This window comes from Pristiophorus japonicus, chromosome 14 (assembly GCF_044704955.1).
Source record: "Pristiophorus japonicus isolate sPriJap1 chromosome 14, sPriJap1.hap1, whole genome shotgun sequence".
NCBI lineage: Eukaryota > Metazoa > Chordata > Chondrichthyes > Pristiophoridae > Pristiophorus > Pristiophorus japonicus.
In genome coordinates this window covers 17,018,579-17,034,972 of record NC_091990.1, presented here as the reverse complement: position 1 = coordinate 17,034,972, position 16,394 = coordinate 17,018,579, and the positions used below count along the sequence as shown (strand labels likewise).

Here is a 16,394-nt window from a genome sequence, read left to right as displayed (position 1 = left end):
ACTAGGGGGCATAGTTTCAGAATAAGGGGTCACCCATTTAAAACGGAAATGAGGAGGAATTTCTTCTCTCAGAGGGTCGTGAATCTTTGGAATTCTTAACCCAGAGAGCCGTGGCGGCTGGGTTATTGAATATATTTAAGGCGGAGATACAGATTTTTGAAAGATAAGGGAGTCAAGGGTTATGGGGAGCAGGTGGGGAAGTGGAGCTGAGGCCAGGATTAGATCAACCATAATCTTATTAAATGACGGAGCAGGCTCGAGGGGCCAAATGGCTTACTCCTGCTCCTATTTCTTATGTTTTTATGTAAGGCACGGCCACCGGTGGGTGAGCGATTATAATCAGGGATGCTCAAGAGGGCAGAATTAGAGGAGCGCAGACATCTAGGGGGATTGTGGGGCTGGAGGAGAACCTTTCTGATCTGCATGGCCCAGCTAACCTCACTGAACAGACTCATTGAACCCTCTGGGGCAGCAGCACACCTACGCTCCAAGCACAACGTACTGGGCTCCACTCATTTCCACCGGAGCTTGTCGCCGTCATACAGACCACACAGGCTTGGCTCCCAGTCTGTGCTGCACGAAGGACCCTCAGCTGAGGTACCAGTTGGGACATTAGAATTGAATTTGATATCCCTGGGCTCGGGGAGGGCGGGGGGCGTGGGCGTGGGTGGTGGGGGAACTAAATCAGCCAGGGTTCCTGCTCCTGATCTCCATCTAGTGGCCCTTGCTGCCAAGTGCAATTTGTGGATGGTCGTTGGGGACAGAATGGTGCTTCACTGTGATGGCCCACACGGTCAAATAACCAGCGATAGTGTCACACAGGAAGAATGGACAATTGGGAGAGGAATGGGCTACGGACATGTGTGGAATAATTCCCCGGCAAGAGTCAATACTTGTTTGAGAATGGGTGCGGGGGGCGCGAAAGGGGAAAAAAAATAAACAATTGTGTGGCAAAATTGCATACTTTTAAAAATAAAATGCACCAACATTATTTGCATGGAGTTATGTTTGTAGCTTTAAAAATATAAACAGCATGGCAACATTATTCAAGGAGTGTGTGTGCCTTTAAGGCTGTAGTGTAGCACAGCCTTCTCTGTAACATCATTTCCTGTGAGCTCATTTCCTCTCTCTCTGTCTTAGCTGATTGCATGCTTTGCTCTGGCTTTCCCCCACTTGTTGTCTGTTCCAGTGTGTCTGCCTGTTTGTGCTTCTGCAGAAATAAAGTCTGTGTGCTGGAGGATGCAATGAGATCCCTGGCCTTGTTTGCTTTAAGGTCTGTAATGACCTTCCATCAGTCACATGGTTGATATCACACACTTGCTTATGTCACAAAGGCTTGCAATACTGCATGCACTCACTGATGTCATTCCACCTGGATCCAAGGCAGCTCTGCATACAGGTAAGTGGCAGGGCAGCTTATGAGGGAGTCTTGTGCTGTGAGTGTGGGAGGGAGGGGTTCAGGTAAACACGCACCAAACTTTGCCAAATCTGGACGGGCACTTGCAATACCCCTCCTAGCGGGTAGCACTCTCACTTCTGCGTCAGAAGATTGTGTGTTCAAGTCCCACTCCAGCGACAAAATCCAGGCTGACACTCCCAGTGCAGTGCTGAGGGAGCGCTGCACTGTCGGAGGTGCTGTCTTTCGGAGGCCCTGTCTGCCCCCTCGGGTGGATGTGAAGCATTCTATGCCGCTATTCAAAGAAGAACAGGGCAGTCCTCCCCAGTGTCCTGGCCAATATTTATCCCATCACCAACACAACAACATTACCTGGTCATTATCACATTATTGTTTGTGGGAGCTTGCTGTGCACAAATTGGCTGCCGCGTTTCCTACATTAACACAGTGACTACACTTCAAAAGTACTTCATTGGCTATAACACACTTTGGGACGTTCTGAGGGTGTGTAAGGCACTATATAAATGCAAGTCTTTCTATTTGCTGACTAGGTGATTGCTTGTTCACTGCCTATTATTTTGGAGAATTGAGTGATTTTGAAAAAAAAAATCAGTGTGTTTTGTTTTATTATATCGTGCTTTCCTTTAAAACTTCTACCTCCTCCCATTTATCGCCCTTTCCTGAAGGCGGCTACCCCTTTTTTTGCAGGGGGTGGGTGGGGTAAGCTGCACGAGCCAGGACTCTCACTTCAGCTTCACACAAGTGGCTGTTCGTCAATCGTGGGACCCCCACAGTAAAATATTAGACTATTTGACTGTGGGCGGCATCACAGCCCCTCCTTTTCTTGGGACTGGAAGCCGATAAATCCCCTGGACCTGATGGCCTACATCCTAGGGTTTTGAAAGAGGTGGCTAGAGAGATAGTGGATACATTGGCTGTCATCTTCCAAACCTCCAGAGATTCTACAACGGTTCTCGCAGATTGGGAGGTAGCAAATGTAACCCCACTATTTAGGAAAGGTGGGAAGAGAGAAAATGGGGAACTACAGACCAGTTAGCCTGACATCAGTAGTAGGGAAAATGTTCGCATCTATTATTGAGGATGTGGTAACACCTTTTATGGAGCCCCGACCTGCGAGAGACCATCAGCGGCAGGTCGGGGCTCCATAAAAGGAGCGGTGAGCGGCAGCCATGGGCAGCGTGGAAACATGGCCCTTCAAGGTGCGAGCTGGTGCAGGAGGGCGAGGGCAGCGGAGAGAGACATCAGCAAGTTCCAGGCCGCTGATTGGAGCGTGGGCAGATACAGCAGGAGCGGCGAGAGGGGCAAAGGAGCTGTGAGAGACTGTGGAGGGATGTGATCGGGGCCCAGGGGCAGCACGGGCCAGCCCACACTGCGATGTGTGTGCGCACTAGATGCGTGCAGCAGAGCTGGTCTCCGGTCGTCTTGGTTAACCCTTGCCGCTGGACCAAGCCCATGTGGTGGCTGGTGTGCAACGGCCACCACATGTTTTTAAAAAAAAAAAAATCCATATACAGGCAGCTTCCACCCTTCAGGATGTAGTTCGGGTTCTTCATTCGAAACACCTGTGAACTCATCCTTTTTTTTTGGCGTTTCGAGGGACTGCCTCATGATGACGATGATGATGATGAGGTAACGGGGCACTTGGAAAATAATAATAGGATTGGGCAGAGTCAACATGGATTTATGAAAGGGAAATCATGTTTGACAAATCTGTTAGTTTTTTGAGGTTGTAACTGGCAGATTAGATAAGGGGGAAACCAGTGGATGTGGCGTATTTGGTTTTTCAGAAGGCATTCGATAAGGTGACACACAAAGAGGTTGTTAAACAAAATTAGGGCTCATGGGATTGTGGGGACTATACCAGCATGGATTGAGGATGGGTTAACGGATTGAAAACAGAGAGCAGGAATAAACGGGTCATTTTTTGGGTTGGCAGGCTGTAACTAGTGGGGTACCGCAAGGATCGGTGCTTGGGCCCCAGCTATTCACAATCTATATCAATGATTTGGATCAAGGGACCAAATGTAATACATCCAAGTTTGCTGATGATATAAAGCTAGGTGGGAATGTAAGTTGTGAGGAGGATGCAAAGAGGCTTCAAGGGGATATATAGACATAAAGTGGGCAAGAACATGGCAAATGGAATATAATGTGGGGAAATGTGAAGTTATCCACTTTGGTAGGAAAAACAGAAAAGCAGAGTATTTTTTAAATGGTGAGATTGGGAAATGTTGGTGTTCAGAGGGACCTGGGTGTCCTTGTACAGGTACAGCAAGCAATTAAGAAAGAAAATGGTCTGTTGGCATTTATTACAAGAAGATTTGAGTATAAGAGTAAAGATGTCTGACTGCAATTATATAGGGCCCTGGTGAGACCACACCTGGAAGCTTTGGTGGGTAGCTCTTGTCTCTTGTCCCTGAGTCAGAAGGTTGTAGGTTCAAGTCCCACTCCAGGGACTTGAGCACAAAGAAATCTAGGCATTGTCGAAGGTGCTGTCTTTCGGATGAGACGTTAAATCGAGGCCCCGTCTGCTCTCAAGTGGATGTAAAAGATCCCATGGCACTATTTTGAAGAGGAGCAGGGGAGTTATCCCCAATGTCCTGGCCAAAATTTATTCCTCAATCAACATTAAAAAAAAAATAGATTATCTGGTCATTATCACATTGCTGTTTGTGGGAGCTTGCTGTGTGCAAATTGGCTGCATGTTTCCCACATTACAACAGTGACTACACTTCAAAAGTACTGCAATGGCTGTAAAGCGCTTTGAGACGTCCAGTGGTCGTGAAAGGCGCTATATAAATCCAAGTCTATACTTGACATAGAGGGAGTGCAACGAAGGTTCACCAGTCTGATTCCTGGGATGGGGGGGGGGAGGTTGGTCCAATGAGGTTAGATTGAGACCGGGCCTTTATTCTCCAGAGTTTAGAAGAACGAGCGGTGATCTCATCTCAATATTACATTCTTACAGGGCTTGACGGGGTAGCTGCAGGGAGGATGTTTCCCTCTGGCTGGGGAGTCTAGAAGCAGGGGTCACAGTCTCAGAATAAGGGGTCGGCCATTTAGAACTGAGATGAGGAGCAATTTCTTCACTCGGAGGGTGGTGAATCTTTGGAATTCTCGACCCCAGAGGGCTGTGGAGGCTCAGTTATTGAGTATATACAAGACAGAGATCGATAGATTTTTGAATGTTAAGGGAATCGAGGGATAGTGCAGGAAAGTGGAGTTGAGGTCGAAGATCAGCCATGATTTTATTGAATGAGCAGACTTGAGAGGCCAAATGGTCTACTGCTGCTCCTAATTCTTAGGTTCTTATGTTTCCCCTCCCCATCCCCCTCCCCTATTCACACCCCCCCCCCCCCTCCCATATATAAAATATCACTGCATTTTCCCACTAATCTGCCATATTTCGAGTTGCTGATGCGTGCAGATCTTCACTCAGCCACCAATGAGGCAAACCACTCACCCCACAAAATTCAAATGGAACAAACAGGATCCCACGGGCCAAAGGTGTCAGCTGTGGCTCAGTGGGTAGCACTCTCGCCTCTGGGTCAGAAGGTTGTGGGTTCAAGTCCCACTCCAGGGACCTGAGCACTAAATCCAGGCTAATAATGCAGTGCAGTACTGAGGGAACATACATTGATATTTTATATATGGGCCATCATAACAACCCAGGATATTCACCTGCACAGCCCACAAACACAAGAACTTTGACACCTCTTCTCTTGCAATTTTGTCAAATGTTTCAATTAGATCACCGGTCAGAGGTGCCGTCCTTCGCTTGAGACGTTAAACCGAGTCAGGTCTCAGGAGTGGATCTGAAACATCGCAGGGAAGTGCTCCCCAGTGTCCTGGCCAATATTTATTCCTCAATCAATAGCATTAAAACAGATTATCTGGTCACATTGCTGTTTGTGGGAGCTTGCTGTGTGTAAATTGGCTGCCGCGATTCCTACATTACAGCAGCGACTACACTTCAAAAGTACTTTGTCGGCTGTGAAAGGCGCTTTGGAAATGCAACTTCTTTCTTTCTGCGGATGTCTGGGTCTGGCCTCTGGTAGCTGCTGGGGGCGGAGCTGTGTACCGGGGCAGTGTGGGCGGGGCACTGTACCACGGGGTGGGGGCAGTGTGGGGGCGGGGCAGTGTACCGCGGTGTGGAGGTGGGGCAGTGTACCGTAGGGTGGGGGCGGGGCTGCGTACCGCGGGGAGGGGGAGTGTACTGTGGGGTGGGGGCGGGGCAGTGTTGGCAGGCTATTCAACTGTGGAGGCATCATCAGACAGGCCAGATTCTCCCCCAACACCTACCTGTGGACTTTTTCCCAGGAGAGGCCACTGGATAGCGACCAGGAGGGAAATCAATGACTGATTAAAAAATATATATTTCTTCTATTCTTTTCCCCCTTTCAGAGTCCCTGAGCCCAATGGTAACCCTGGCTGAGCTGAGCTAACTCCACATACACCGGGGATCCGGACCCAAGACCTACTGGTCCGTGTGACGCAGAACTGTGACTGGCGGTGCCGTTACCCAACAGGCCATCGGGGAACGTGAGTTTTTGTGCTTTCTATAACCTTGCTTTGCTGTAATGTATACACACAGATTGTTGTCTCATAGAATGCAACACAAATTTATATCATCCCAGTTGATACCTTGGGCATCAATAGTGTGCCTCATCAATATGTCGAGGCATTGACCATTTGGGCCCATGAGGGCTGGCTGTCATTTCTTCCCACAGCATCTACTGTAAAGGTCCTTTGAATATCCCATTAGGCAAAATGCTAGAATCTCTTATTAGGAGCATGGTAACAGGGCACTTAGCAAATCGTAATATGATTCGGCAGAGTCAAATGGTTTTATGAAAGGGAAATGGTGTTTTAAAAATCTGTTTTATGAAAATGTAACTAGTAGATGGATAAGGGCGAACCAGTGGATGTAGTGTATTTGGATTTTCAAAAAGCATTCGATAAGGTGCCACAGAAGAGGTTATTACACAAAATTAGGACTCACGGGATTGGGGGTAATCCAATAGCATGGATTGAGGATTGGTTATTGGACAGAAAACAGAGACTAGGAATAAACGGGATTTTTCCGGGTTGGCAAACTGTAACTAGTGGGGTACACAGTGCTTAGGCCACTGCTATTTACAATCTATATTAGGGACTGAGTGTACTATATCCAAGTTTGCTGATGATACAAAGTTAGGTGGGAAAGCAAGCTGTGAGGAGGACAGAGAGATATAAACAGGTTGACTGAGCGGGCAAGGTCATGGCAAATGGAATACTTACCTTAGAGGGAGTGCAACAAAGGTTCACTAGACTGATTCCTGGGATCAGGAGATTGCCCTATGAGGAGAGATTGAGTTAGACTAGGCCTATATTCCTGAGAGTTTAGAAGAATAAGAGGTGACCTTATTGAAACATATATAATTCTTAAGGGGCTTGACAGGGTTAATGCTGAGAAAATGTTTCCCCTGGCTGGGGAATCTAAAACACGGGGTCACAGGGCCAAACTTTCCTATCATTTTCGGCGATTTTCTCGGCGGTACAGCTGTTTTTCCGCCCGGCGAAAGTTTCCCCCTTTATTCTTTGAATGGTATCGCCCACATCTCGCAACACCCGCCTGGACCAAACCGCCAACGTGCACCGTCGAGAAAATCGCTAGGGCGTGAGTTTGGCCTCGATGGAAGCTCGTCAGGATCGCCGAGGGAACCGTCCTGTAAAAGCAGTTGAAACAGGGCGGGAGGTAAGTACTCTGCAAAGAAGGGTAAGTTAAAGGTTCTTTATTTAAAAAAAATATTAAAATGCCGATTTTGTGTAAAAGTGTTTTGGGAATGTTTTTTTTAACTTTTTTTTCGTGAAACTTAAAAAAAAAGTTTTCCCCTCCCTAGGCCCAACTGCAGCCTTGGACTAAATTTTTAAAAAACTGCCCGTTTTACTTAGTTTCCACTTAACCGCCGAGAATCATGTTGCAAGGCCCATTTTCTCGCCAGGCGATTAGTCTTAACTTAAAAGTGGAAATTTTCGCCAGAGTTACTTACCAAATGTTAGCTGTTTTTCTGGGCGGGCAATCGGACATTGAGGGGCTCTCGGGGAAAGTCTAGCACAGTCTCAGAATAAGGGGTCGGCCATTTCGGACTGAGATTAGGAGAAATGTCTTCACTGAAAGGGTGGTGAATCTTTGGGATTCTCTACCCCAGAGAGTTGTGGATGCTCAGTCGTTGAGTATATTCAAGACAGAGGTCGATAAATTTTTGGGAATCGAGGGCTATGGGGATAGTGCGGGAAGGTGTCGTTGAAGTAGAAGATCAGCCATGATCTTATTGAATGGCGGAGCAGGCTCAAGGGGCCAAAATGGGCAACTCCTGCTCCTAATTCTTATGTGCTGATCCCGAGAGACCGATTGCCATCTACTAATAATAATCCATTGCAAGCTTCTCTAATGCTATTCTCTCGATGGAGAAATATCAGCCGGTCCTGTTGTTCAGCTTGTACCTGTAGCTCTGATAATACTTGCTCAATAGTATCTACACTTCTGAGGCAGTGAAGAGCTGAGCCATACAGAGCAGAATACCATCTCCAGCTTTCATCTGCTCTCCTTTAAGTTGACTGAGCTTGGGATGGGGGCGCGACACGGCGAAGTTACAGGCTTGTAAATGGCCCGAGTCCCTCGTGAGTTGGGGGAAAAATTCGCTCCAGACTCTTGACCCAATGACGCAAGCGCGGCCTCAGCTGGAGTTTTGTATCCAATTCTGGGCACCAGAATTTAGAAACAATGTCAAGGCCCTGCGGAGGGTGCAGAGGAGATTTACCAGTAATGTGCCGGGGATGCGGGAGTTCACTCGGGTGAAGAGACTCGAGAAGTTGGGATTGTTCTCCTGGGAGCAGAGAAGGTTAAGGGGAGATTTAATTGAGGTGTTCAAAATTATGACGGTTTTGATGGAGTAGCTCGAGAGAAACTATTTAAACTGCCAGGAGGGTCGGACAAGAGAGGAGAAATTGCCCGTTGGTTCTAATGTGAGGGATTTATACTGGGGAAGGTTCCAGGGTGAGGGATTTATACTGGGCTATGGTTCCAGTGTGTTGGGATATATAGTGGGTTATGGTTCTATGGTGAGGGATTTATACTGGGCTATCGTTCCAGGGAGAGGGATCTATACTGGGCTATCGTTCCAGGGAGAGGGATCTATACTGGGCTATGGTTCCAGGGTGAGGGATTTATATGGGCTGTGGTTCCAGGGTGTTATAAGGCCCAAGTGGCCATGTGTTATATGTGACCCTGGAAAGTGAATGTTGAAGACTTATCTGGGAGGAATACAGTCTGGCCCAGGCCTGTCCTCATTGAACAGCCAGGCGCTTTGCAGCCAGACTCACTCGATAGTCTCAGGGCTTGGGGCCCTGCCTGGTCTGTTTTTTTCCCTCCTCCCTCGGATAGGGATTCAAGGGCCAATTTGACCCTGTGAGATACTGACCAGGGATTGTACCTCAGATCTTGTGGTCAGTATGGATAAGCTCTATACTGAGTGGGGGGAGGGGATCTTGTATTTGGGGGTCCCCAGCACACCTTATCGCTTCTCTCTCTCTCCACTTGCTTCTGTGTTCTGACATGTGACTGAATCCAGTGAGGAACAAGTTAACTGTCCTCACCAACCACAAAGAACTTCAAACACGCACTTTGTGGTAAACAAACGATTGTTCAGGAAGTGTACTCGCTGACCCTGGTACAATACTGTTGTATTTATAAACTTGTATTTACTCTGTACAGCCACCAGAGGGCTCATCCCCTGGAGTCCCAAGGGATCCCACAATCCCTTGAGAGCCCAGGTATGTAAGGAGGCCTCTCAAGTTGGAGAGGCACTCTGGAGACCTGCAATAAAAGACTAAGGTCACACGTTACTTTGAGCTCACAGTTTTCAGTCTGACTCTTTCTCTATACATAACAAATACTTTATCAGTATCATAGAATCATAGAATGGTTACAGCACGGAAGGAGGCCATTCGGCCCGTCGAGCCCGTGCTGGCTCTCTGCAAGAACACCTCAGCTAGTCCCACTTCCCCGCCCTTTCCCCGTAGGTCTGCAAATTTTATCCTTCAGGGACTTATCCAATTCCCTTTTGAAAGCCACAATTGAGTCTGCCTTCACCACCCTTTCAGGCAGTGTATTCTAGATCCCAACCACTCGCTACGTAAAAACGTTTTTCCTCATGTCGCCTTTGGTTATTCTGCCAATCGCCTTAAATCTGTGTCTTATGGTTCTCGACTCTTCTGCCAATGGGAACAATTTCTCTCTTTCTACTCTGTCTAGACCCCTCATGATTTGTAAGCTGTAAGTCTAATTTAATGTGTGCACCATGACGCCTACAATTCACCTGATTCCCAAACCAGCCATTGCGTTAGCCACTCTGTGTGAAGCTATCAGTTCAGAAGAAAGACTTGGATTTATATAGCGCCTTTCACCACAGGACGTCCCAAAGCGCTTTACAGCCAATGCAGTACATTTGAAGTGTAGTCATTGTTGTAATATAGGAAATGCAGCAGCCAATTTGTGCACAGCAAGCTCCCACAAATGACCAGATAATTAGATTTTTTTTAAAAAGTAGGCTGAGGAATAGATATTGCCCCCAGGACACCGGGGATAACTCCCCTGGTCGTCTTTGAAATAGTAGCCATGGGATCTTTTATGTCCACCTGAGAGAGCAGACGGGCCCTCGGTTTAACGTATCATCCGAAATACGGCACCTCTGACAGTGCAGCACTCCCTCAGCACTGCACTGGGAATGTCAGTCTAGATTATGTGTCTGGAATGGGACTTGAACCCACAACCTTGTGACTCAGCGGTGAGAGTGCCAGCCACTGTATACTTCTGTCTTCTCAAGAACTGGGTTGTGGCTTTTCGATCACAATTAGATCCTTGTAGCCAACCGAGGGTTTGGAGATTTTAATCCCAGTAGTTTTGGGCTGGATTTCAGAGGCGGAAGTCCGGTACAATTGCCCTACAAGGTGACCAATGTTCGCTGTGATTTTTTTTGGGGGGGGGTCCCTTTAATGGGCTGCCTGGGCCATTTTATTTCAAAGCTGGCTCACTCTTTGCTGTAGCTGAAAGGGAACATTGAGGGTGACTTCATCTTTCAAATCTTCGTGTTAGTGGCCACCTTGGTGTAGCATCGTTTTACTTTGTCTTTTTCTTTTGTGTGAAGAAAATTTGTTGATAAAACCACATCCTTAAAACAGTTGATAAGCAGTTTGCTTAAAGGCAGTAGTCCATTTATTAGAAGTGTTTCACAGCAGCGATAATCGTAACAATCACCCATCATTAAAATACCTGGAGTGGGATGAGGCAGAAGGGTCGTTGAAAATCCAGAGGAAACCCCGTCAAGGTTCCCGGGAAGCGTGTGCAGGTGTACAGGCCCAGGATGCAGTTTGATCTGGGTAAATGTTGACTGTGAACTTTGCGCTCCACTGACGCAATCCAAATCAACAGGCTAATGTTCAACCCTGGCCACTCCTCTTTTCAAAGGGAAAGAGTTAAGTGCCCACTCAACTTAAATAAATCATTCTAGCGCCTCCTCCCCCCCCCCCCCCCATACCAATGCAGTAATTAGGAGGGTGGGTGGGGTACCTGACCCTCTCCTCCACTACCCCACAGCCTACTTCTTGCCCAAGGCTGTGTGTGGGGAGTGTTGGGTACCCGTAAATAATTGACAAACTGAGCCAGGAGTTTTGTAACTTAACATAACTGTGCTTTTATACAACCCAAAATGGAGTCCCCAAACCAGCATGAACCAGCATGAGTACAGCAACTGTGAATAGCTCCCGTGGGGTCCTAGTGCCCGTCCAGTGAGCTGTAACAAATAAGTAGAGTGTGAACACAACAGGGAGCGCTGCAGAAATACGTTAGTCTCTCCGGAGGCAGTGGCAGCCGAGGTGGTAGAAACAACTGCTTCCAGGCTTTTTTTTTTTTTACCAGGCCAGCACCTCCTCCCCCCCCCCCCCCCCCCCCCCCCCCCGGTCTGGAGGGTCCTGTCCTACCCCCCCCCACTCGGTCTGGTGGTTTCCCCCTCCCCCTTGTATGATGTGTTTCCCCCTCTGCCCCCCCCTCCAGTCTGGAGGGTCTCTTTTCCCCGGTCTAGAGGGTTCCCCCCCCCTTGTATGATGTGTTCCCCCCCCCCACCCAGTCTGGAGGGTCTGTCCCCGTCACCCCCAATGGTCTGGAGGCCCCCGCCCCCCCCCCTCCCGTATGATGAACGCTAGCCACTGACTGTGCACAGAGTTGTTCCCTGCCCCCACAATATAACCAGCCCTCTGCCCTTGTTGCGGAGCCAGATCGAGAAATATTTCTGCAGTGTTGATGGGCCAGTGACCAGCAGTTTTACCCATGCTGTACTATTCAGCTCAGTGCACTTGGTCTCAGTTTTCTGTCCTCCTATCCTGAAGGCATTGCCTCCTTGATGGGCTGCTGTGGCAACATATGTCGCCCACCCATTGGCACGGTGAGCGTTGGTGGGTTATCCGCCTGGAGTGCCCCATCCTGACACCCGGCCTGCAGCGCTGCTCACCAGACCGGGATTGGGAGAGGGAACCCTGCCTGATTGATACCCTCTCCTTGTGCTGGGCAGAGGAGGAAGGCTGACCACTAAGCCCACCCCGACCCTCGAGCTGTCCCAACACAGACCTGGATTCGAACTCTGGGGACCCACCTGCTCTGTGCGACCCAGTCCACCCTGGTGGTCTTGTACATCGATGGGAGAGAATGTGAGAATCGATCAACTCTCCTGCACAACCGCCTCTTCCTTGTTGCTTGAAAACCTTCCCCGAGAACCATAGAACAAGACAGCACAGGAGGTCATTCGGCCCATCGAATCTGTTCCGGCTCTTTCGAAGAGCAATCCAGTTCTTCCCACTGCCCCGCTCTTTCCCCATATCCCTGCCATTTGTGTCTCCCACAAGTACTTATCTAATTCCCCTTTGAAGGCTACGATTGAATCTGTATCCACCACCCTCTCAGGCAGTGCATTCCAAATCCTAACCACTAGTTGCATAAAACAGTTTTTCCTCCTGTCACCTCTGGTTCTGTTGCCAATCACCTTAAGTCTGTGCCCTCTGGGTTTCGACCTTTCAGCCATTGGAAGCAGCTTCTCTCTCTCTACTCTGTCTAGACCCTTCAAGATTTTAAACACCTCTATTAAATCTCCTCTTCGCTTTCCCTGCTAAGGAGAACAGCCCCAGCTTCTCCAGTCTATAACCCCTGGAACCATTGTAGTAAATCTCTTCTGTACCCTCTCCAAAGCCTTCCCGCTCTTCCTAAAGTGCGGTGCCCAGAATTGGACACAATCCTCCAGCTGGGTGCATTTTTCCGCAAGGCTGAGTTCCTGGAACAGCCAGTGCTGAATCCCAATGGTTGTTGCGCTGCCACGTAGCAACTCGCTCAAACCAGCCTCAGCTGTTGTGTGTTCTGTGGTGAGAGCACGAGATTGTGCTCTTCTATTTGTTCTCCAGCCTTCTCCCCTGTGCACTCCCCCCGCCCCCCCCCCCCCCCCCAGCTGTGGCTGTTCCGTGCGTAGGTTGCCGCAGAAGGTAAGTGGCGCGGGATATTTAACCACAGAGGGCATCACGCCGTTGCCCGATCCTGGTTCGCGCCCAGCCATCGCGCGCTTTGCACCAAGGCTGCCCTGCGTCAAGCTCGGCGCCGGGAAAACCCTGGCCAATCACCATCCACGCACCCCCCCCCCCCCAAACTGCTCCTACTCCCGCTCCCCTCCCCCGATCCAACAGGCACGAGTCCAATTCTGTTGCTCAGCAGCCTCTCAGTCACCTCCTCCCAGACTAGAGATCAAACCCCGAGCTGGCCTGAATTAGGGCCTTTACCCGCTGTGCGAAGAGGAGGATTCAATTTGATTTTATATGCATTAAAGAAAGAAAGAAAGACTTGCATTTATATAGCGCCTTTCACCACCACCGGACGTCTCAAAGCGCTTTACAGCCAACGAAGTACTTTTTGGAGTGTAGTCACTGTTGTAATGTGGGAAACGTAGCAGCCATTTTGCGCACAGCAAGCTCCCACAAACAGCAATGTGATAATTACCAGATAATCTGTGTTTTTTAATGTTGATTGAGGGATAAATATTGGCCAGGACACTGGGAATAACTGTCCTGCTCTTTGAAATAATGCCATGGGATGCTTTAGGTCCACTTGAGAGGGCCGACGCAGCCTCGGTTTAATGTCTCATCCGAAAGATGGCACCTCCAACAGTGCAGCGCTCCCTCAGCACTGCACTGGGCGTGTCAGCCTGGAGTTTGGACTCAAGTCCCTGCAGTGGAACTTGAACCTATAACCTTCTGACTCAGAGGCGAGTAATAATTAGCAGGACATGTGATCTAATTGTCAGCCTTACTCACCCCCTCATAAATAAGGGAAGGTACCCGAGGAGACACGGCAGGGCATATTTTTCACCTCAAATGTTAGCGAAGAGGAAGTATAAAGACAGAAAATCACCAAGCAGCAGAAAATACACCCCTGTCTCTTTAACAGAATATGTCGTCGTTCTGTACAAGGTCCCGAATAAATTTGTACGCCAATTGAACTATGACATTGTCATCTGGTGTCCAGCAAAATGCTTTCCTTTATTTCATAACAGAAGCTATTTAAGCCACTTGGAACATTTGTTCAAAAAAGACTTGCATTTATATAAGCGTTTGAGACATCAGGTGTCCTAAAGTGCTTTCCAGCCAATGAAGCACTTTTGGAGTGCAGTCACTGTTGTAATGTAGGAAGCGCAGCAGCCAAATTGCGCACAGCAAGCTCCCACAAACAGCAATGAGATAAATGATCAGATAATCTGTTATTTTAGCAATGTTGGTTGAGGGGATACATATTGGCCAGGACACTGGGGGGATAATTCTCCCTTGCTCTTCTTCGAAATTGTGCCGTGGGATCTTTCACGTCCACCTGAGGGGGCAGACGGGACCTCGGTTTAACGGTTTATCCGAAAGACAGCACCTCCGACAGTGCAGCGCTCCCTTACTACTGGCGCTGGGAGTGTCAGCCTGGATTTTGTGCTCAAGTCCCTGGAGTGGGACTTGAACCCACAACCGTGTGACTCAGAGGCGCAAGTGCTGCCCACCGAGCCATGGTTGAGAATCCTAGTCCCCCGTATGATTTCCCCCCCCCCCCCACCCCCCTCCGGGCCCAATCATTTCCTGCTCCCGACAGGTTAAGGCCTTTCCCATTTTGGGGAAAGTGGGTGCTGTCGTCCATTTGGCCGGTGCTATTACATCACGACGCATGCACAGCTGAAGCAACCCTTCTCCGCGCCGGCCTTCAAGGTCGCCCGGGTGGCAGTCTCGAAGACCTCCCAGACGCCTTCCTTGTGCTTGGCCGAGCATTCCAGGTAGGCGTAAGCCCCCACCTTCTCGGCCATGGCCTGGCCCTCCTCCCACCTCACCGGCTCCCTCTTGCCCCTGGCCAGCTCCTTGCGGACTCGCTCGTCGCCCCGCAGGTCCTTCTTGTTGGCCACCAGCACCACGGGCACGCCGGGGCAGAAGTGCCGCACCTCGGGCATCCACTTGTCCGGGACGTTCCTCAGCGAGTCGGGGCTGTCCACCGAGAAGCAGATCAGGATGACGTCGGTGTCGGGGTAGGAGAGGGGCCGCAGGCGGTCGTAGTCCTCTTGGCCGGCCGTGTCCCACAGCGCCAGTTCCACCATCTTCTCCTCCACGACGATGTCGGCCACGTAGGTATCAAAGACGGTGGGAACGTAACCTTCAGGGAACTCGTCCTTGCTCAGCACGAACAACAGGCTTGTCTTGCCACAAGCCCCATCCCCGACAACCACCAGCTTCTTCCTTATCGTGGTCATGATTTTCCTTTGGTGTGATGTCTCCTTGCGTCCCCCTTTCCTAAACGCCCGGGAGAGACAGCGTTGCGGGTAGAATTTTCGGTCAGGGAGAGGCCGCAGCGAGCAAGAGCAGACACATTACCCGCCTGTTGATAATTTACTCTCCGGCTCTGTGTCTGCGTTGGAAGTGAGACAGCAAGGTGGAACTGCCTGGGTTTTATGAGCGAGTTGGAATGCTGACCTCCCAATCAGGTTCTACCAGTCGTGCGAGCCAGCCAACACTGCATGGAATAAACAACAAAAGGTGGAGTGATTGGCTGGTGATAGTGAGGAGAAAGAACAGCTGGGCCTAGCCCAGGCTGTAATCTAACTTTGTGGACACAGATACACTCCCTTTTGAGGTGATTTGCGCAGTTGATTTTCTTTTACTAGAATTGCACTGTTATACTCACGTAAAACCTTGTTTCCGTGCTCTGCCGTGCGGAATCACAGTCCCCTCCCCCGTAATTATAGCCGCACACACTCTGAAATCTTGGTTGCCAGGCAAACTTTTTTTTCTAACTGCTACCGATGAAGCCAAACTCTCCATTCTTGTAGCTGCATGAGATTATTGCGACTGAAGTTTCAGGGATCATCTGTTTATAATTGAGCCTGCTGGTTTCTGGTGACTGGATGGGACTGATTCGCCTTTCCTGGATACTGGGAAATGAGAGCACACCCAAAGTGGGCTCCCGCCTGACCAGGCCTCACAGCACCGAGATTTGCTGGGCTAGATTATTAGCACAGCCCGTTCGCAGGGCTCCCTCAGCCCACTTCCCCCGCTCCCCCCCCCCCCACTCTTCCCCCCCCCCCACTCTTCCCCCCCCCCCCCACTCTTCCCCCCCCCCCACTCTTCCCCCCCCCCACTCTTCTTCCCCCCCCCACTCTTTCCCCCGCCCCCCACTCTTTCCCCCCCCCCACTCTTTTCCCCCCCCCCACTCTTTCCCCCCCCCCACTCTTTCCCCCCCCCCACTCTTTCCCCCCCCCCACTCTTTCTCCCCCCCCCCACTCTTTTCCCCCCCCCCCACTCTTTTTCCCCCCCCCCACTCTTTTCCCCCCCCCCACTCTTTTCCCCCCCCCCACTCTTTCCCCCCCCCCCACTCTTTCCCCCC

At 49.9% G+C, this 16,394-nt stretch overlaps 2 protein-coding genes across 2 annotated transcripts in view; one reads left to right on the top strand and one right to left on the bottom strand.

Annotated features, from left to right (window-relative positions):
- Positions 1–1,150: 1,150 nt before the first annotated feature.
- The window catches only part of pum1 (pumilio RNA-binding family member 1), a 157,450-nt gene continuing 142,206 nt past the window's right edge, over positions 1,151–16,394 (top strand). The window contains exons 1-2 of the mRNA XM_070898953.1: positions 1,151–1,399; positions 5,822–5,959. The gene's annotated coding sequence lies outside the window, so the exon portion shown is untranslated. The remainder of the gene's footprint in view (positions 1,400–5,821; positions 5,960–16,394) is intronic.
- On the bottom strand, positions 14,572–15,500 carry LOC139279756 (rho-related GTP-binding protein RhoB-like). The gene has a single exon (XM_070898951.1). The coding sequence runs from the start codon at positions 15,262–15,264 to the stop codon at positions 14,677–14,679; it is 588 nt and encodes a 195-aa protein (XP_070755052.1). The 5' UTR covers positions 15,265–15,500; the 3' UTR covers positions 14,572–14,676.

What these genes read in the sequence shown, in the direction of transcription:
- LOC139279756 (XM_070898951.1), bottom strand. Translation starts at nt 15,264, where the DNA reads ATGACCACGATAAGGAAGAAGCTGGTGGTTGTCGGGGATGGGGCTTGT.